The sequence below is a fragment of the Trachemys scripta genome, chromosome 3, assembly GCF_013100865.1.
Source record: "Trachemys scripta elegans isolate TJP31775 chromosome 3, CAS_Tse_1.0, whole genome shotgun sequence".
NCBI classification, from domain to species: Eukaryota; Metazoa; Chordata; order Testudines; family Emydidae; genus Trachemys; species Trachemys scripta.
The window spans coordinates 120,107,262-120,130,205 of NC_048300.1; the positions used below are offsets into that span (position 1 = coordinate 120,107,262).

At 40.2% G+C, this 22,944-nt stretch overlaps 1 protein-coding gene across 1 annotated transcript in view; it reads left to right on the forward strand.

Moving 5' to 3' along the window:
• The window catches only part of LAMA4 (laminin subunit alpha 4), a 134,629-nt gene that overhangs the window by 43,771 nt on the left and 67,914 nt on the right, over positions 1-22,944 (forward strand). The window contains exons 4-8 of the mRNA XM_034765838.1: positions 5,013-5,093; positions 10,032-10,246; positions 17,235-17,321; positions 18,622-18,773; positions 18,972-19,082. Of these exons, the coding sequence (XP_034621729.1) occupies positions 5,013-5,093; positions 10,032-10,246; positions 17,235-17,321; positions 18,622-18,773; positions 18,972-19,082 (646 nt within the window). The remainder of the gene's footprint in view (positions 1-5,012; positions 5,094-10,031; positions 10,247-17,234; positions 17,322-18,621; positions 18,774-18,971; positions 19,083-22,944) is intronic.

The following is a 22,944-nucleotide window of genomic DNA, read 5'->3' on the forward strand; positions in this document are numbered from 1 at the left end:
TATCAGAAACATTATTTATGCTAAGGGGATGAATCTTGGCATTTAAGGGTTTGTTTACACGGCGAGTTACTGAACAGCAAGTGAATTTCCAGTGCACCAGCTTATCATGGAATAACACCCACACAGACATTGCTGAAGTGCAGTGATAGTCCCAGAATGCAGCTTGGCATATTACACTTTCAAGCAGCAGAACGCTAAACCCTACTCCAGGATGTTCACTGCACTGTAGCAGGAGCCACATAGCAAGTTACTACATGGCAAGCTAGAGTAGATTCACATCTTGACTTGGTGAGCAGTAACTCATTGTGTAGACAAGCCCTACGCTTCTGCCTGAGTAACTGTCTTGTGTCTTTCATTTGGGCTCTTTGGGTGAAACTCTGTCCCTATTAAAATCAATGACAAAACTCCTGTTGACTTCAATGGAGCCAGGATTTCATCCCTGGGCTGTAAGTATCCTCCCATTTTGGTGTGATCTTGCTACTAAAGTTTATGAACCTCAGAATTACTAATAGCTGTAAGAAGTGGTCCTGCTTCCACTGAACTCAACGGGAGTGTTACCTCTGACTTCATGGGAGCAGGAGCAAGCCCATGTATTATAATAATCTGTTTTTGCTTTTACCTGTGACACTATTTCCACATCATATATGACAAGGACTTACTAATAAATAATACCAAATTAAATCTGAAGTTTTTAAGTGCACCATAACCCCTAAATCTACTTCAAACCTAAGCTACAAAACTAAAAAGTTGTTTTTCTTAGTGTGAGTGATTGCAGTGTTACAGAAGTATTTAAATTGCTCTGAAACTTTACTCTCAGAATTGTTATGTTTATACCCTATGATCTTGACAGTTATTAGTAGGGCTGGCCACTAAACAAGAATTCTCTTTCACAAAATGAAGTTTCACCAGTTATTTTCAATCCAATTTTGAATGAAATGGAGACCTTTCAAAAATTAAGAGAGAGAGACCCATCTCAGAAGAATAACCAATAGTCCAGTGATTAGGAAGCTCACCTGAGCTGTAGAAAACCCATGTTCAAGTCCTTTCTCCACATCAGGCAAAGTAGGGACTTGAACCTCCCGGATGGGGACCCTTACCACCAGGCTATTTGGGTCTTTCTCTGAAACTCCATCTTGGACCCAAGAAACTTTTTTCCATTGAAACCAATATGTTCCCATGAAATGTTTTTTGTTTTTTTTTTGGTTTCAACAAATTGACATTTTCCAATGAAAAAGCCTTTAATCAAAAAATTCCGGTTGAGCTCTAATTATTAGTGATTCTATATTTCCACTCAAATAAGCCATAGACTTACTAAATAAGCAATGACTATACTGTTAGAAAAGGGAGGTCTGCCAGCCTTATATCAAAATGTCTGTTTAAATGCTTTCTGTATGTACTGGAATGTTATATCTAACATTTGGCTCCTGTTACTTTTTATTGTGTAGGGGCTAATTGGCCTTTGTTCCCCTTTATACTAGCATATTACATTTTTCCTAATTGGCTGCACACCTTCCTTTCAGCTGCAGCTTTATTGTTCATTGTCCCATTAGCTTTTCCAAAAGGATTATATCTGAGCCTAAATTACCTTTTTTAGGGAGTGAAGAACAATCACATCTAGTTTAAAGACACTAACCTAAAATTGCTGACTGTTGGTGGTGGTGAAAATCTTATTGTCTTACCATACCAGTCACCACTACCTCAACTCCTCTCCTATTTCAGACCACTAGAGTGAATGAAGCCCAGAACTCAAAGTAATAACATCATAGCCCATTTTACAACATATTGGTGTTTAAATCCTGATTGCCTGTAATGGGCAAGGACTGTCTGGATAAACAGCACCTAGCACACAGGGGTCCTGACCTCAGGTGAGACCTCTAGAACAGGGGAAGGCAAACTACAGCCCACGGGCTGGATCCGGCCCATCAAGGCTTTCAATCCGGCCCGCAGGATTGCCAGCCCTGTGGTGCAGCGGGGCTAAGGCAGACTCCCTGCCTGCCCTGTCCCTGCACCGCTCCCAGAAGTAGCCTGCACCAAGTCCCTGTGGCTCCTGGAGGACGGGGCGGGGGGAGCGGGGCAGAGGGTTCCATGCGCTGCCCTCGCTTGCAGGCACCGTCTCCCACAACTCCCATTGGCCAGGAACAGGGAACTGCAGCCAATGGGAGCTTCATGGGTGGTACCCACAGGGGAGAGCAGCACACGGTAGAGCCACCTGCCCCACTCCACACCCAGGAGCCACTGCCAGACATGCTGGCCTCTTCTGGGAGTGGCGCAGGGCCAGGGCAGGCAGGGAGCCTGCCTTAGCCCCGCTGCACACTGCTGCCACCCCAGAGCCACTCGACTTAAGCGGCACCAGGCCGGAGCCCGCACCCCGAACCCCTCCTGCACCTCACACCCCAACCCCGTGCCCTAAGCCCCTAACCCCCTGCCCTGAGTCCCCTGCCCCATCCATCCTGAACCCCAACCCCCTTACCTGAGCCCCCTGCTGCACCCCACACCCCTTCTGCACCCCAGCCCCTTGCCCTGCGCCCCTTCCTGCACACCGCACCCCCTCTCACACTCCACACTCCCTCCCACACCCCAACCCCCTGCCCCAGCCCTACAATCATGGCCCTGCATACAATTTCCCCACCCAGATGTGGCCCTCGGGCCAAAAAGTTTGCCCACCCCTGCTCTAGAAGCTAGTAGTATGCAAAAAATAAATAATAATTATTATGTTTATGGTGTAATCTTCAGGCTCAAACAACAGGGTTCAGAGAGAAACATCCTTTTTTTTCTTTTTTATCATTTCACCTTTATTCTTACTCTGTTTATAGTAAGACAAGAAGGCGCCTCCACCAGGAAGCTACCAAGGCTTTAAAGAGGGAATATACAGACGATATTGCTTGCTACTTCATTTTTCAACAGAAGTTTTATCCCTAAAAATAACATAACAAATGGATTCATAGCACTCAAACAAACAGACCAACTCTGCATCCAAATCTCTAAGCTGACATTATCATTAGATTCCCTGTTGTTCTTGGGATTCATTTGTATGACTTTAGTTTTTTGTCTGGCCAGAGTATCTTCATATCTGCTATCCTGGGAACTTTTGTAATAGTTCCCATTAAGTGAAATGACATCTTTTTGGAAAAATTGGTTGGAGGCTTCTCCAGACTCTAGCAGATGTTACTTAACTTTAAACCTCAGGAAATGTTATGACCTTTTAAAAAAAAAATAAACCTAAAGAAATATAAAGACCCAGGAAGACTTTGGTCATACTTCAGAACTTAAATCCACAAAGTAATAACTTCAAATGTTTTAAGAAATTAGCCTGTATACAGGAAGAGGGGAAATTGCCAAAGTATTGTAATTTTCTTGGCATGTTCACATCAAAATGTTACAGAAGATAATTTGGGAATTTCATCAAGAGAGTCTCATTTTAAATGTCTCCAAACAGATCATTGACTTTACTCTGGAAAACATTAGCTTAGAAATACTGATGGGAACAGAAACAATGAAGGAACTGTTTATACACTTTTTATGTTGCTTGTTCCTGGGACAAGTACATGGACCAGATTCTCATCCCCTCTTCTGGCCCCTTTATATAGCCTGAGCTACATAACGGGGATGGAATCTGGCCACAGATGCCCAGCTGAGAATTTCACTGTGCTAGGGGAGCTCTCAACTGGCATAAAGCTGTCAGAGCTAGTTCCTACACGAACCACTCACTAAGCCAGGCAACGGCAGTGTGTTGGGAAAAGTACGCTTTGTGGTACTCTGCTCTCTCTGCCAGTTCTCACCTGGCACATAGTACTTTTGGGCCAATAGCCAACTAAGATAAATTAGAATAAGATTAGGCCAAGAACCAAGGAGCATGTAGTTAAAGAAACATGGAACTGTACTGATTCCCCAACAACCTTCCTGCTCCCTGCCCATGCTGAATGGGTGTCAATGCAGAAGAGAATCTAGCCCCATATTTTTTAAACTAACTAAGAATGTCTTTAAAATTGTGTGCTCATTTTTTGTCTGTAACTGTATCTAAGACACATCACCCTGATTTAATTGTGTAGGGTTTGGTACTTTTCCTGTCTTTACTAACCAAGTTGTGGTCATTTTTAGGGGCCAACCCACATTTTAAAGAATTTTTGTTTCGCGTATTATAATGTGGTTATTTGTTTATTTTAAGAAACTGAAACTAGATCCTGAAAATTAAAGACCACATGGGGTAAAGAAAGCCATGATGTTAGAATAACTTGCTGTTAAAAATCCCGGCACAGAACCCCCACCACAAGCAGCCCTAACTGGCACCCTGACTGGCAGTCTCAGCAGAAGTCAAGGGTTGAACGGATTTGTAGACTAATCTGCCTTTTCTCTCCTAGAGGTGGTAGAGTAGATCGCCAGATGGTGCAAATCAGCATAGCTCCATTGACTTCAATGGAAATCAATTGAATTATTCCAATTTACACCACCTGGGGATCTACTCTGATTCCTATAGGATGCCTTTGAGACATTCTGAGGGGATTGTGTAAGGAAACTTGCACTGCCGCTGCCTATACTGTACCTTTCCTGTGGTTAAATATAAGATTTTAGTTCCCAAAGAACTTGATCCAACATATTTCAAAAGCAACATGTTAGTTTAAACATTCTGAAATAAAATAGAGGAGACAAGTTCACAGGAAATATAAGATTAACTGTATACTCTCTGCAGCTATACAGAGAATGCAAGTTCCTTATTTATAATATATGTATAGAAGCATGTGTGTCTGAGCTAGGCTGCAGGAAGGAAGTCGGTATCTTTTTACGATTTATATAGTGCCATAGGTATGCATGGTTTTTATAGGTGAAAATAAAAAGACCAGGTGTAGTGTACATTCAGCTCCTATTGACTTCAGTGGGAACTGAGGGCACTCAGCACTAAGTAGGATCGGCCCAAAGGTCATATAAATAACAAATGTTCACAAAATACAGCATGTTTGCATAGCTATTAATAAGTATTGGCTACCCTGATTGATATTTTTTATATGCAATTCTAGTTTTGCAGTCTCCTGTCACAGAAAAAGTGGGGTAGTGCGCTGTGTCTGTAAAGAAAACTATGCAGGACCCAACTGTGAAAGGTAAGCAGACTAGCAGTATGGATGACTGGTCAAGTTTGCCAGTGTTTCAAAGCCCTTAAGAGAGTTTCACACACTGGGGAGAATTTTTCTGTGCTCGACATTCAGTGGATTATATTATGTCTGTCTGCCTAAGGGCCTGATCTTGCACTGAAACCAATAGAAGTTTGCCACTGACTTCAACAGGTGCAGGAGAAAGACCTGCATTTTGTATTTTTTGTCTAGTTATTGCATTTTATCTTCATGAAACCAGCTTCTTCAAAGGAACAGAATTGTAATGTGTTGGATACAGCTAACGACTGAATTTAAAATTAGCAATATGCCTCCTATAACCGCCTTCCTTAAAAAAAAAAAAAAAACGTAGTTCTACCAATGAATTTTTTCAGAACCAGAGAGGAAATCATAATATTTGATCAAATTATTAACAAGCAGATATATATTTATTATTTAAATTTGGAATGCATTTCAAATGATGCATCTCAGTAAAAAGTGAACTGAGCAACCCTGGTCCAGCTTTGCTTTTCAGATTGTCTATATGTCCTCAAATGATTTCTGCCACTACATATCAAGAATGACAATGTATACAAACAAACAGAGCTATATAGTACAACACAATTTAAATCTTGTGAAGTACCAGCTTCTGATACCGTTATTCACGATGAAAGTGTGACGTCAATCCGTTACGTTCCATTGAAGTCAATGGAGACCCCTTTACGCTGCCACTTGCATAAGGTCATTGAGGATATAAGTTAAAGTTGCTCTCATTTACAAAGGGGCTGAGTAGCACAGGATATGGGAGCCTCATCTGGTTCTGGCTCCCCACCCCATCCTTTGTACCCAATCAAATAGCTGGTGTTATAGAGAATTCAGTCGATTAACTCCAATGGAAGATTGTGTGCAACCAGTGCATAACTGGACTATGAATGAGGGAGAAAATGGATACCAAATATCCAAAGGAGAGAGTTGTGTGTAAAGAGCAAGGAAAGAAATGAGATTTCGTCACAAAGTAAAAGCTACAGTTACCTCCTAAATAAAATAACTCAAACTGTCAATATGCTACCTTTTGGACCTTTAAAGTGGCCAAAGTTACAATTTTACAAGTAAAGCTACTGCAGATGGAGAGCATAAAAATGCAATAAACTTGTTTCCAGTCTGGCTATGTCCTGTTATTCTTCTGGAATGTCATATATGCAAACATAGGACAATATAGACAATTAAAAGCTCAGTGAGATTTCTCACTGGTTATTAAAATGTCACACTAGACTACAAATGAATGAAGTTCTGTGAAAAGGGTAACAGACATTTTTCTATTCAGAGTGGCAGAAAAGGATAATGTCAACTTACTTTATTTGGTTTATAATAGCCACTGGCCAGCTTTTTGTGTACCAGAGGAAAAAGATAAGAGCAGGCAAAGGAGAAGAAAAGAAGAAAAAAGCAGCTAGCCCAAGTCAGTGAGGGCAAGGTGGTTAAGTGATTATTAATGGGGTATGAATCTTTCTCTTCTAGGTTGTTAATTCCAGTCCAATAAATGTCAGCAGTAATGAAAAGTCTTTACCTTCTGATGGCTATATATGGGGCCTAGATGAAATGAGATGGTGGTCACCATCCTGTTCCTAGAGGACACGCTCACTGAGCACTAGCTAGTATTCTTCATTGGTAATCTCAGTTGTCAGACTAGTGATTCAGTTGGCGTGGAGAATGATTCTCTCTCTTTCCCAGGGGAGAGTGCAGGAATAAAAATTTGAAACTTTTAGAGGGGAATGTTCTGTGCCCCGGCCACGGCCCCAGGACCAGAGGAACTCGCTCTTCCCCCTGTGGCCCCAGGTCTGGAGGAGCTCACTCACAGAGGAGTTCTGTGCCCCCACCAATTATTGGGGGACCCCATGCCTCTGCTTCCCCCCCCCCACTTATGCATGCCCCTACTCTCTCCCATAGGAGATCCTTTATATTGGTGAGGGGATACATGTCCAGCACAGTGCTAGGCTGTTTGGACTCCACCACATGTGCATACATGGAAGACTGATAAAGATTGCTAATCTGGCACTTTTAAATTACCACAAGATCACATGTAAATGTTACTTTAGGCCCATGTCATGCCTGCCCCTGACATGGTGTACAGTGGGGGCAGAGCACACTGATCCCTGCCTACTTTCCTGCTCCCTGGGGACTGCCCAGCACCTCAAAAGGCCCGAGGTGGAATCAGGCCCCTCTGTACAGGCCTAAGGAATGTGACTGGCACTTCAGGGTAGTAAGCGGCAGGACGTCAAGGGATGTAACAGCATGTGTGCTCTTGTAGCGCACTGGGAGGCAAGCTGCCTCATTTCCTCTGGCTTCTGTGTGAGAGGTTTTCTTGTTCTGCTTGGAAAGCTTGGCACAGAACTGCCTGACTTATTCTTCAGTTAGCTGCCAACATGTAATGTTGGGAAACCATGGAGGCTTTTGCTAGGAATTGTGAAAATGACCTTTCAATCCCCAAGTGTAAAACTGTGAGCGAGTGAAATCCTTTTGTTCATTGCTTTAAAAAATGAGGTGTTACGGCAGTAACAAATGAAATCCAGTTTTTGTTATTTTCTAATTATTACAAGATTCTCTGTGGAAAAAGTGCTTTGGCATACATGGTGGACAGAGAAGAAAGGTTCCATTGGCACGGTTAGTAGAGGGAAAGTTAACATCTTACCCGCCAATAATCACAGGAAATAAAAATGCCTGGAGTTAAAAGAGAGAGAATTTGTTAACTTCATTATTTCAACAATGAGACGTTGAAAATTCAGATGGAAATGAAAATATTTTTATTTAGCAGTGAAGAGTAATTTATCAGGACATGACAGGAATGGAGAAGACCTTTTCTGTGGAGCTTTTCTTGGGCATAAAGTAAGGAGATGGAACAGTGTATTTCTGTCCAAGTTTCCTTGCTTTTCTCATTCAATGCCAACCATTCAGAGGAGTTGGATGCAATCCAAGTCTATATTATGTGACATGGGGAAGTGAAAGTGACACATGCGCATTTTCAGCTCTGAAAGTTTCTGTCCATTTTAAACAGCTACTCCAGCTGATAAGCTATGGCTAATAGAAGTGAAGCAGACAGTCATCAAAAACAACAGTTACCTCCATGCCCTCAAACACATCAGTGGGAATGAAACTGCATGGCCTTACACATTTCTGTCATGTACAAAGCTGCACTTCAGCTAAATGGTGTATTTCAGAGAAGAAAAACTGAGCACCTCATCTTCATTATAAGGAATGGCCTGTGGTAATGGCATACCGAGTCTTTTACCTGGAGGCCATTAATTTAAATCTAGCTCATGTTAGCAGTGTCCAAATGTTATTTTTATTGGCGTTTTGTTCGATGGCCAATATGAAACGATTTGGTAGTCACACAACAGTTACTAGTAGATGGGTGACCACATGGAAAAACCTCTAACTAGATTATTTTTTTAAAGGAAAAAATGTGAAAATACAAAAAAATTCAACCAGTTCTACTGATGGTCAAAAAATGAGAGGAATTTTTTCTGTTTATATTTCAAACTTCATTATGTTGTTGACATTTGAAAAATATTGACTAGCTCCACTAGCTGGTACTAGCTGAGGGTGTGAAAAGCCTTTAAAAGACTTTCAACATGACTAGATAGCAGCATTCCTATCTTTACCAATGGAATGCCTGTGCTCCACTAGCAACATTGAACTGAGAGGGTAATACCATGGCAAAATTCCTTCAGGAAACTGCCACTCTTTGATGCAGAGAAGTGGCACAGATGATATACTGTCCCTAACTCCTGAAGCTGAACACAATTTCTTTTCACTCCAAACTTGGGCCCATGTGTATAAGAGACTATGGGCCTAATTCTGCCCTCACACCAGTCTAAATTTGGGAGTATCTCCATGGAAAACAGTGGAACTCCACTGATGATGATGATGACAGACGAATCAGGCTGTATATCATTACAACTGAATTCAGATCGCAGCTATGGTGACACATAGTCATGGAGCATGGCTTTACTATTTATCTCTGGGTCACCAAATTGACAGACCATTTTTCATACTATCAGATTATCCTGCTAGTTCGTGCACATGGACATGCACTTTACTGACAAAGGCAATTAATTCAAGCAGCCAAATAGTTTAAAGTCAGTTTGAATTATATGGAAATACTTTTCAATTTATGTACGATTTTATTGTGGGAGTTTAGGGTGTGAGTATAGTCAAAGCACTGATGAGGAAGCTCAAGGGAATCAGAACTCCTTTCTTCTTTCACAAAAAAACCCAAAACAAACAAATGTAGAGAGAGGCCAAAATCAGAACCATCTGCCCAAATCTCCAAAGTTTGTAGCATACTGATAAAATGAAATGTGGATTTGACTAACATCTCGTTTAGGTTTTATCTTAATCTGACTGAGGTTTTGCAAAACTCCAGTTGCCCCATCATAGAGAGATCCTTTCTGCTATGAACTTAGTTAAAAGAGATAAAATGAACTCTGAATTTGGACTTCCCTGGTTTGTTTTTGCAACATGAAAGCTGACCTCCTCTGCCCATCTCCCATACAATACAAGATAGTTTATGAAGTCCGGAGTTGTTAGTGAATAAAATAAACACCAGAATTGCTGAGTGACCTGCCAAGATAGTTTTGTGATGCATTCAAAAAGCACTGTTTAGCAAATATTTTCACTGCTAAAGAAACAGACACAAAAAAATATGGACTGAAGTAATCAAGAACTAGGAGTGTTCTGGAGGCAGTACTTGTTCCTCAATGCCACAGAGCTATAAATCCCTAGATAGATTTAGATTGAATTACAAAACAGCATCTGTCATAATTTAAGTTTTGTTCACTAGCACTTGCAGAATGTCACCATCAATTCCTGGTGACCCGGTAAGAACAGAAAAATGATACTGCAGAGGGGAATGTGATCATTATTAATAATTTTTGGGCTTGCATTTCTTCTCAGGTGTGCTCCAGGTTACTATGGAAATCCCTTGCTGATTGGAAGCACTTGTAAAAAATGTGACTGCAGTGGAAACTCAGATCCTAACCTAATCTTCGAGGATTGTGATGAAGTGACAGGCCAGTGCCGCAACTGCTTGCGCAATACTACAGGATTCAAGTGTGATCAATGTGCTCCTGGCTATTATGGAGATGCCAGAATTGCTAAAAACTGTACAGGTATTGTATTAGTAATATATGCTATCATGTAGTTATATAGAGAAATACCTATCTCATAGAACTAGAAGGGTCCTTGAAAGGTCATGGAGTCCAGTTTCCTGCCTTCACTAGCAGGACCAAGTACCATCCCTGACAGATTTTTGCCCCAGATCCCTAAATGGGCCCCTCAAGGATTGAACTCAGAACTCTGGGTTTAGCAGGCCAATGCTCATACCACTGAGCTATCCCTTCCCTACAGAGCTAGTGCTTCACTCTTGTCCCATTCCCCATTTCTTCCACTAAAAAGATCAGCAGTTCTGTAATAACACTGGTCATTAAAATATAATTATTAGGCTTCAGAGTTAAATGCCCAATGAGATTAATGAGTATCTAGGTAATTTACACTTGTCAAAACTTTGATTCAAGCTCTTTGTACACTTAGGAAGACAATTCTATATTCATTACTCTCTGATCACGTTTAGAAGGTTTTCTTTACAACCATGAAGGCTAGAAATTTATTATTTTTTTTAATAATAGTTTAGATTTTTCAGAATCTGAATAGGCCATGTAGGCTGCATGTATGTATCAAGAAATGGACTGGTGCTTGAGACCTCTGGTGTCACATACATAGATAGACACGACCACGGATCTTTCTACCGTATACATGTATACTGAAAATACAGATTACCATATATCAGTAAACTAAAGCTCATGTCTCACTATAGTTTTTGGCAGTATACTACTGTCTTAACTATAGTTATTTTGACCTGAGCAGCTAGTCAAAATTCAGGGCCTTCTAGGTTGTTAAAGTTGGGAATAGAAATTGATGGTTGATTCTGGTATTTTCTTTGACGCAATCTTGTTTATTTACAAGTGTGGAAGCAGAGAAAGAACTGACAGGAAGGGGATGCAATGCATGACAGTTCTTTCTCTGGTTCCACACAAGGAATGCACAAAGTCCTGCTTCTCCCAATGCAGGAGGAAGAAAAAAAAACCAAAAGGAGTGGTTTCTTAGCATACAGGCTCAATCTGACTCAGAATTTCTCTCTAGGCTTCACCAAGGTCACACCATGATTACAGGCTGCAGTTTAGCTTTCTTGTGCCTCTGAGTCTCTCTCAGTTTCTTGTCTGGGCCCCTTCTTATCTTGTCGCCACCCACTCACTCACCTGGTCAGAAACTGCCCAGAGGAACCCTCTTCATACTTGCAATTAGCTTCTGACTAGACTCTTATTTTAGATGTCGCCTCTTAACTGTCTCTTACAGCTATCTTAATTGAATGTTGCACTCTCATCCATCAACAAGATTTAAACAACCAATAACAAGGTTTAACCCAACTCACAACAGTATAAACTCACTGCTGCTAAATACATTTCATTTATACTAGACAAGTAACTCAGTATGTATGCAATGTACCATTTGTTGTGCACCACTCAAAAGTCCCAAGTCCAATATTGACCTTACATTTCTTCTCTGCTTAGCAGAGGCTGGGAGTCTCATAGAGGTGACCCTCTCAGTCCATTGGAAAGTGACCAACTAGTTACTACACTAATTCTGAACAATGTCTGTAATACAAGCCAGTGTGAGAAGCAATACAGACAGCAGTCTTGGAATAGGCTATGTTAAGCAGCTAGTTATGCACATGGCTAGCTTATGTAAACACCATGTTGTTCTTACTTTTACTCTCATCTTCCCTTTCCCATGTCTTCCTATTGTTAGTTAAATTCACTTGTTGTGTCTTGTTTAAAATTAGCTTGTAAATCATGCCTTTGTATATGTCTATCCTGCACCCTGCACAATGGGGCCACATAAAATTGATGCCATAGTCATTAAAGATCGAGTAGCAGTTTCTGTGAGAATAGCATTTTTCTTAGTGGCCTGGCTACATTTCAACTCAGTCTACCTAGATTTCCCCTGACTGATAATTTATTCTTCACTTTCCACTCTAAACACTATTGTGTATTCTTGTTGGTTCAAGAGAAGCTACAGTGTTTCCATACTTCAGATGAATGCAGTTTCAGTGGTGGGTAAAATGGTTAGCACTGGCCACAAGAGGATGGTGATTTTTGGGGGGAAATTGTCCCGAATTTGGATGAGAAGTAAAAAAAAAAAAAAAAAATCAAAATTTTGTGAAAGGAAAAATTCTGAAAAATCCATTTCAAGAAAACCAAAATGGAATTTTGTAACTAGCTCCCAACTTCCCTACTCCTTGGGCAGTTGCCTCCTGGGGTTGTTCATTCCCCACTTCTCCAAGCAGCAGCCTTCCCTTGCTGCTCAGGGAGCCAGGAGACTACAGGCTGGCAGGAAACCAAGCAAGCAGGCAGGCCTGGTTTCCATCCAAAGTTCTGATGGAATTAACACATTCCTGAAGAACATTTCAGCTGTATAAAATCAGTGTTTACCAACAGAAAAGTGTTCCATCGGAAAATTTTTGACTAGCTCTAAAAATGATCACTATGCATGGAGGGTGAAATTCACCCCTCTGTCAAAAGGTCACAACATTTAAACATTAAATTGTTAAAATAGGGCTTAAATGTGATTTCAATGATGCACAGATCTTGTGCTAGCCTTCTGCACATAAATGATTTAAATGCAGAGTCTGTCCACTGTAAATCAGTTAGGCTTTCCACCAATGGTTCACGCTCCAAGAACAGCTTTTCTTGCAGTATTTCAGTACTCACTAAACCAGGAAAAAAATTAAGAATGTTGCAACATTTTCCCCCAAATCTCAAGAAAAATTCAGACTTGAACAAAGTTTGGGTCAATTCTTATTTGATCTGAATCTGTTTATTTATTCTTGGTTGCAAAAGTTCATCTTACAGCTGACTCTTGAATAAATCCTGATTTTTGGAATGTTCATTTTGAAGAGATTCACAGCTCTAATTTTATCTTAACTGCTGCTAAAAATTGTAACGTGGCATATTTCACTAACAGGAGTATACTGCGTGAACAGAAACACTGTACAAACATTTAGACAAGCAATCCATAAATGGTTTATATGCCACATATAAACTCTACTTAAATTAATCTGAAAATGACTGCTTGAGATCAAAACATTCATATTATATTTCTTGGAGTTCTCAAGGTGGTTTAGATTTTTACTTGTAAGTTCAGTTAATGCTTTGGGGAGAAATATTGCCCATAAAATAATAAATATAACTTACTTGAAATGCAAAAATATGAGAGAGAGAGAGTAGGCAATTGAATAAACTCGGAGCATACATGCATGACTTACATAAAACACTACAAAGGGTGCATAGAACAAAAAAATACAGAGAAGAGAAATATGTAGAAAACCAAGAAAGGGTGAATCAGCAAGGAGAGGGAACAGCAACATGCTGTATCTATGCAAGATAGTGTTTTTGACATAAGAGCAAAAGCAAAAAGAAAAGTCTGTAGTAGTCTAAAAAGTTTTCATCTGCTTTTCAACACATTCATTAGCCATGTGTCATATCCACTGCAAGACAGTAAACAAATTGCCCTCAGAGATTGTTAATTTTAGAAGCTTTCTGCAATAATAAGACATAAGAGTACTGAAAGGTTTAATGCTCCATTAACATTGCAATATTTACTAAACAACTGGATGAAAAGTGACAGATCAGCATTACTTTTGAAATCGGTTTGTTACAACCCTTTGAGTCACAAATTAAAGTTAATGGGTTAAAAGAAGATGCCAATTTGGTTTTGGGTCACTAATCTACCCTTTACAGTCTTATTATCTGGTAGTGTTAAATAATTTTTTGAATAGTCTGGATCCTGTGATAGAAGTAGAGAAGACATTGCTTCTTCAGATATCATTATTTTGTTACAGAAAAGGTTGCTATTACATAATAGACCTTCAGCCTGGACATCTCTAACCCAACCTGGACTTCTCGAACCCTAATTCTGGAAGTATAAAGTCCAAGTAATAGAGACCCAGTAGCTGGCAGAAACAGAGATTATATAGGTTAAAGAAAATCTCACAATTTCTGCAGCCCCGTAACAGTTACAGCTGAGAACAGAATAGGCCAAATTCTAATCTCACACTAGTACAAAAGCAGAATAACTCCACTGTTGTTAATGAAGTAACTCTGGAATGACTCTGCTGTAAGTGAAATCAAAACATAGTCCATCATAGAACTGGAAGGGATCTCAAGAGGTCACCTAGTCCAGTCCCATGCACTCAAGGCAGGACTAAGTATTATCTAGACCATCCTTGACAGGTGTGTGTCCAACCTGCTCTTAAAAATCCCCAATGATGGAGATTCCACCACCTCTCTAGGCAATTTATTCCAGTGCTTTACCACTCTGACAGTTAGGAAGTTTTCCCTAATGTCCAACCTAAAACGCCCTTGCTGCAATTTAACCCATTGCTTCTTGTCCTATATTCAGAGGTTAAGAAGTACAATTTTTCTCCCTCCTCCTTGTAACAATCTTTTATGTATTTGAAAACTGTTATTATGTCCCCCCTCAGTCTTCTCTTCTCCAGACTAAACAAACCCAATTTTTTCAATCTTCACTCATAGGTCATGTTTTCTAGACCTTTAATCATTTTTGTTGCTCTTCCCTGGACTTTCTCCAAGTTGTCCACATCTTTCCTGAAATGTGGCACCCAGAACTGGACACAATACTCCAGTTGAGGCCTAATCAGCGTGGAGTAGAGCGGAAGAATTACTTCTCGTGTCTTGCTTAAAATACTCCTGCTAATACATCCCAGAATGATGTTTGCTTTTTTTTGCAACAGCTTTACACTGTTGACTCATATTTAGCTTATGATCCACTATGACCCCCAGACCCGTTTCCGCAGTACTCCTTCCTAGGCAGTCATTTCCCATTTTGTATGTGTGCAACTGATTGTTCCTTCCTAACTGGAGTACTTTGCATTTGTCCTTATTGAATTTCATCCTGTTTACTTCGGACCATTTCTCCAGTTTGTCCAGATCATTTTGAATTTTAATCCTATCCTCCAAAGCACTTGCAACCCCTCCCAGCTTGGTATCGTCCACAAACTTTATAAGTATACTCTCTATGCCATTATCTAAATCACTGCTGAAGATATTGAACAGAACCAGACCCACTCCCTGCGGGACCCCACTCTTTAATTTAACTTTAATTATGCCTTCCAGCATGACTGTGAACCACTGATAACTACTCTCTGGGAACGATTTTCCAACCAGTTATGCACCCACCTTATAGTAGCTCAATCTAGGTTGTATTTCCCCAGTTTGTTTATGAGAAGGTCATGTGAGACAGTATCAAAAGCCTTACTAAAGTCAGGATATTACCACATCTACCGCTTCCATACTATCCACAAGGCTTGTTACCCTGTCAAAGAAAGCTATCAGGTTGGTTTGACATGATTTGTTCTTGACAAATCCATGCTGACTGTTACTTATCACCTTATTATCTTCTAGGTGTTTTCAAATTGATTGCTTAATTATTTGCTCCATTATCTTTCCGGGTACAGAAGTTAAGCTGACTGTTCTGTAATTCCCCAGGTTGTCCTTATTTCCTTTTTTTATAGATGGGCATCATATTTGCCCTTTTCCAGTCTTCTGGAATCTCTCCTGTCTTCCATGACTTTTCAAAGATAATTGCTAATGGCTCAGATATCTTCTCAGCCAGCTCCTTGAGTATTCTAGAATGCATTTCATCAGGCCCTGGTCATTTGAAGACATCTAACTTGTCTAAGTAATTTTTGACTTGTTCTTTCCCTATTTTAGACTCTGATCCTACCTCATTTTCACTGGCATTCACTATTTTAGACGTCCAATCGCCACCAACCTTCTTGGTGAAAACAGAAAAAAAGAAGTCATTAAGCACCTCCGTCGTTTGCACATTTTCTTGTTATTGTCTTTCATTGAGTAACAGGCCTACTCTGTCCTTGGTCTTCCTCTTGCTTCTAATACATTTGTAGAATGTTTTCTTGTTTCCTTTTATGTTCCTAGCTAGTTTGATCTCGTTTTGTGCCTTGGCTTTTCTAATTTTGTCCCTACATACTTGTATTACTTGTTTATATTCATCCTTTGTAATTTGACCGAGTTTCCACTTTTTGTAGGACTCTTTTCTGAGTTTTAGATCATTGAAGATCTCCTGGGTAAGCCAGGGTGGTCTCTTGCCATACTTCATATCTTCCCTATGCAGTGGGATAGTTTGCTCTTGTTCCCTTAATAATATCTCTTTGAAAAACTGCCAACTGTCTTCAATTGTTTTTCCCCTTAGACTTGCTTCCCATGGGATTTCACCTACCAGCTCCCTGAGTTTGCTAAATTCTGCCTTCTTGAAATCCATTGTCTTTATTGTGCTCTTCTCTCTCCTACCATTCCTTAGAATCATGAACTCTACCATTTCATGATCACTTTCACACAAGTTACCTTCCACTTTCAAATTCTCAACCAGTTCTTCCCTATTTGTCAAAATCAAATCTATAACAGCCTCCCCCCAGTAGCTTTCTCCACCTTCTGAAATAAAAAAAATGTCTCCAATAAATTCCAAGAACTTGTTGGATGATCTGTGCCCTGCTGTGTTATTTTCCCAACAGATTTCTGGGTAGTTGAAGTCCCCCATCACCACCAAGTCCTGTGCTTTTGATGATTTTGTTAGTTGTTTTAAAAAAGCCTCATCCACAACATGTTTACTGCTAATATACTACAAAAAATTTCCTCAAAACTTCTTGAATAGTCACAGTAGGATATAAATATGAGGACTATTTAAATCACAGAAAGCCATGTATGGGCTACAGTGAAATAGAAGTAGAACTAGGCCCTTGCGGGGTCCTAGAGCCAAGCCAAAATGTCTACTCCACAATTAAACACCCCGGAGCCCGAGCCCCACGAACCCAAGTCAGTGGGCACGGGCCAGCTATGGGTTTTTAATTGCAGTGTAGACATACCCTGAGCACTATTGTAATATAAACAGTAATTTAGTAAGTGCAGGAGTAGGGGGTGGCTCAGATATCTTCTCAGTCAACTCCTTGAGTATTCTAGAATGCACACTTTGAAAATGATTCTAAAAATCTCCTTTTTTCCACAGAGTGCAATTGCAGAGGAGGACCCTGTGACAGTCTAACTGGAGAATGTCTAGGAGAGGGCCCTACAGGCACGGATTGCCCAACAATCAGTAAGAATAACAGCAAGGCATCCAATAAAAACAATGGAATAACCTTACTGTATTTAGTAGCCTGTAAATACATATTAAGGTTTGATCCTGCAAGATGCTGAGCACTCTGGCCAGGATCCAACAAAACACTTAAGCCTGTACTTAGCTTTAAGTGTGTGTAGTGTTCAGTGCTTAAAGTTAAACACAGGCTTAATTGTTTTGCTGGACTGGGGGAGATTGCTTAGCACCTTACAAGCCCTTACAGAGAGACCCTGAAGCACTATGAATGACTCAGAAGGCTGAGTCTGTGGGCCCTCAGGCATTCTCTACCCTCTACTCAGGGCAGTACCTAAAAATAAGTTTGCCCAGTTCCTCAGAGGGAGTTAGGTACTTTACTTTCTTTCCAATCAATGGGAGTTAGGTGCCTAAATACCTTGGAGCATATGGCCCTAAAAGTTATCATCTAAAAACACAGGAAATGCAAAACTTTTGGTTCCAGCAGCAATATTTCCTCAGCTGCCTTGAACATTAATTCCTGTGTATGTCAGTATATAATGGTCTCCATTGCAAAATCAGTATTCAGCAAGAGATACCATAACAAAGTTTCTGAGATATTGCAGGTATCTCCTATTCAAAATGCAGAGGGGACACTCAGGTGTCTCCAGTACCACAGTGTTGTCACTGTGGTTAAATGCTGACCTTATTAATGGCAGTATAACCTTTTTTGTTGTAAACAGAATGTGCAACACAGCCAAGAGAAAGTTGCTGTTGGAACCTTTGTTTTATAGGTAGCCCTCTCGTTAACCATAATTCAGATATACTAGTACTGTGCCTTTTAGAATTGACTTCCTAACTGAACTGTCAATCGAGTTCAGCTTCTGCAGATGACTGCCAGTCACTGAACAAAGAATACATTCCACTATAACTGCAAATATGTTTCTGTGTTATAACAATTGTGTGAACACACTTTTTGGCCCTGATTTCTTGCTCTGTAAGCCACAAGCATTGCTGAGTCCCTACGGCATAGCCAGGAAATGCCTCTTATTACCCCTCCCACTGGTTACCAAGCAGCCTTGACAGGCTCCCAAACTAGTTTCATCTGGCTGTCCTCAGCTGGAAGTGTGGTGGTTAAACTGTGGGACCTTGAAAGTGGGTGGATTAAAATGAAGAAAAATGGGTTTCCTAAGGGCTCCATTAATAACTAAGAGAAGAATCCCCTGTGGTACGAAGGGCACAAAGTAAACTTTAAGAAGAAGAGTGTTTTCCATTTAACTGAAACTGAAGTTAAAAGAAAAATGACCATATCTTATTTTATTGTCAGGTTGTGATAAATGCATTTGGGATTTGACTGATGACATCCGATTAGCAATTCTCTCTAATGATGAAAGCAAATCAATTTTGCTGAGCATTTCCAGTGGTGTTGCTGCTCACAGACACTTGAATGAACTCAACTCCACTGTTTCCTTCCTCAAGGTACAGATTGCCCTATTTGGATGGGCTTCATTTTTTAGTTTAGTATTAACCTACAAATTAATGCTCCATCCATAAGCATTTCAAACCCTTTTCAGCATAGTTGAATTCCTGTGCTGCCCATAAAATACTCATTATAGATAAATTTGTTTTCAGCTATATTGAATTAACACTATTTTTAAAAAATCTCTTTTCATACAGATGAAACTGTCAGCAAAAGAAAATCATTCTGTACTTAGGAAGATCCACATCGATAATGCTAAGACTGAAACGGCCAATCTCCTCTTAGAAATAGAGAAACTTGAAGAACAGGTTTGTCTGCAGTTCCCATTGTGAACTCCTGATGGAGTAGGTGAACCAATGTGAGCCTACGATTTGTCCAATTATGGCAAAAGGGTTTCAAGAAAGGAACTTTAAAGGGCCTTAGTAGATTATTTTATTTTTGAAACAAAGAAGGATGCTTCTAGGAACTGGAAATGGAAATAACCTCTCCAGTCTGTCTCCCTGAAAACACAGGATATAGGGCCTGATCTGAAGCTCATTGAAGTTAATAAGCTTCAGAAAACTTTCGATCTGGCTCATTGTCCTCCACATATTGCCCATAGTCCCTCACAGAGGCCACATTTACTAAACTGGCATCACTTTTGATCTGAGGTAGACATGCTGAACTTCCATTTCAAATTCTGTTTTATAATTGAGCAAAGTAATCAAGATTAAAGTAATTCTGGTGTACTTTCTGATATTTTACATAGATGCTCTTATAAAATTCAAATTAGCACTGATTAGATACTTCAAAGCATGTTTCAAAACTGCCAGTTAAAAATGGCTTCTCAGGTACCTGCTGAGAAAGGCACCTGATCAGCACTCAAGATATGTTTTGACACAATTATAATCATACATATTTTATCTATGTTCAATTGCAAAACCATTAAATTAGTGTTACATTCCATCACTTCAAGGGGCACACTTACTGCAGCCTAACAGAGTGCTAACACGAAATCTCCTAATAGAACAGCTGTGGCTCAAAATACTTTCTCTTTTTTAAAAATAGTCATTAACAGACATCCTTCATAATTTCAGTGATATCACCATATTTTCACTGAGAGCATAATACAATTAGAGTTCATGGCACAGTTCCAGAGTCTGTGCTTCACTTCTTAATTCTGTCAGGCAAGTAAAAAATGTTTTTTATTACACTCAAGCACAGAAGTAAGCAGAGGACAACACAGAGGCAGGAAGAAAGAGAGGGAGTAAGGAGGCGGGAGATCGGTACTTACTTAATGGAAGGCCCCTACAGGATTAAATTTACTGTTATTTGTGTAACTCTGCACTTAGCAAAAGGACCAGCTGATTCAACCAATTCACCTTCACCTATTACTGTGAAATCACTCAGTGAGTCTAAATATCCCCCTCCGTGGTTTGAAAGTAGCTTGATTGAGGCTTTAGGTTTTGTGGGCATCTTTAGTGTATCTGGATAATAGGATTTCCCATCATCTTCACTGGTACTTCACTGGATTTGTTTTGAGGTCATTGGATTTCAGCATCCCCTGAGTCTTTAAGTGATTTAATTTACTTGTGGGCTTTCTCCATTGGGGCTTCTCCTTTGTGAGGAGTCTCCTACATCAGAACTTGTGATTGCTAGTGAAGAGAGAAGATCAAGATCCACAGTAGAGATAGCAGCATAGTAATTCCTCCATATACATCACTTTTCTGCTCTTTTCAAAGCACTAAAAAGGAAATCAGGGTAGGAGCCTTTGTTAGTTTTAATGGGTTTTGCAAGTATGTACTGTGTCTTCCATTCAAAGTTTTGCAAGTGTACTTCATAATGTCTAAGTGATGGCTGGGTTTCTGGTTTAAACCCTCCAAACAGAACAGAACCACAAAATGTATGTGAGGTTTTAGTACAATAAATATGATTTATAGTGACCTAGTATGATGCAATTCTGGTAAAGTAGCTTAAAGGCTCTGTCCTGCAGAATTTGGCTGGGAATTTGGAGAATATAATATAACTCCTGTAGGTTACTTTGGAAATCCTACCCAAAGTCTGCATGAAGTCAATGGGATTAGTGGGTTCAGCAACAGCATCCTTAGTTTACACTGTAATACTGATTGATCTTAGAGGAAATGCTGCTTCCCTTCTGAAAGAGATCACTGCTATTCTCATTCTGATTTTAGTCTCGGCTTGTACCATTGTAATTTTTAGCGTATGCAAATATAAAACCATAATTGGCTAAGAAGAATGTGGGGGTTATTAAAGAAGGACAAATATTTAAATGCAAATGCATGAATGGCTATTGCCTTAAAATAAACAACAATTAGCAGCAAAATAAAACAAAACAGCAGAAACCCTGAAGATAATAAATGTGTATAGTGACCCATATAGTGTTCTTCCTTCAAAGGCAAAGTAAATAATCTGTAAAAAATTAAAACTCTTACTATGAACCCAACTATTTATTTCATTCAGATAAAAATACCTTCCTGTTCTATTTTCCAGGATTGCTCCTGGTTCTGCACCCACTGAAACCAGGCTCCATCCCATTGTCTAAACTGATACCCATTTTTTCTTTCCAAGCTTATTTTCAGCCTTCTATCTGGTTTAAAGCGCCACCTGGTGCTCTCGCAAGTAAAAAGACCTATTTGCAAGATAATGTGGCTATGTTAGTACTAGCCACAGCTGATCAATCAGAGCAGCTAGAATTACAGAATAGGGTAATAACAATTATTAATAATTACAGGACAAAGAAATGAAAGTTGATTTTTCAACCAAACGCATCATTTACCCAGGAAAACTGATTTCCCAGGAGCTACAAGTCTTCAAAAATATTGGGAGGGGGATTCAAAGTCCAAACCTGAACCCAGATCCTAATTTTCCTGTGAGAATTAATTCTATTCCAAGCCAAAGCATACCTCTGAATCTAAGCACTTTGATACCATCAATCATGAGATGTTGATTAGCATACAAGACCTAGCAGCAATAGACAACATAGCAATAGGCTCGGTTCTTTTATTCTCTATCCTGAGACCTCCCTAAGGAAATTAAATCTAAGGACAACTGAAGTCAATAAGTTTCTTAGGAACCATGATGATTATACAACAGTAAATCTTAATATCCCCTCTGCTCTCAATCTTAAACCAATGCTTCTCTGGAAAGCCAATTTTGAGGACCCCAAGAAGTTGTGATGGTGGCAGGAGAGTGTTATTTAGAGAGCAGTCCCAAATGTAACAGGTGACTGTGGCTCTGCTGGGGGGAGCTTATTGGCTACCCACTGGCTGTCTGAGTTTTAGAGGAAGGGACTCATAGAAGATATGGGTTGGAAGAGACCTCAGGAGGTCATTTAGTCCAACCCCCTGCTCAAAGCAGGACCAACCTCAACTAAATCATCCCAGCCAGGGCTTTGTCAAGCCGGGCCATAAAAACCTCTAAGGATGGAGATTCCATCACTTCCCTAGGTAACCCTTTCCAGTGCTTCACCACCCTCCTAGTGAAATAGTTTTTCGTAATATCCAATCTAGATCTCCCCCACTGCAACTTGAGACCATTGCTCCTTGCTCTGTCATCTTCCACCACTGAGAACAGCCTAGCTCGATCCTTTTTGGAACCCCCCTTCAGGTAGTTGAAGGCTGCTATCAAATCCCCCCTCACTCTTCTCTTCTGCAGACTAAATAAGCCCAGTTCCCTCAGCCTCTTCTCGTAAGTCATGTGCCCTAGCCCCCTAATCATTTTCATTGCCCTCCACTGGACTCTCTCCAATTTGTCCACATCCTTTCTGTAGTGGGGGCCCCAAAACTGGACGCATTACTCCAGATGTGGCCTCACCAGTGCCGAATAGAGGGGAATAATCACTTCCCTCGATCTACTGGCAATGCTCCTACTAATGCAGCCCAATATGCCGTTGGCCTTCTTGGCAACCAGGGTGCACTGTTGACTCATATCCAGCTTCTCATCCACTGGAGGAGAGTCTGAGAGGATTGGGAGTCCTACTGCAAACAAAATCTCTCTATAGGAGAGACAGATTCCTAAAACTGGCCTTGAGTCTCACATTAGCCTTTTGTCCGTACACTTATGTTATTTGGGAAACAAACATCTGACAAAATCAGGCAGTGTTGATGGGTGCCTAGGAACAGGCCCCTTGAGACTCAGCAGAATGTTTTATGGGAGTCTTATGAACATTCA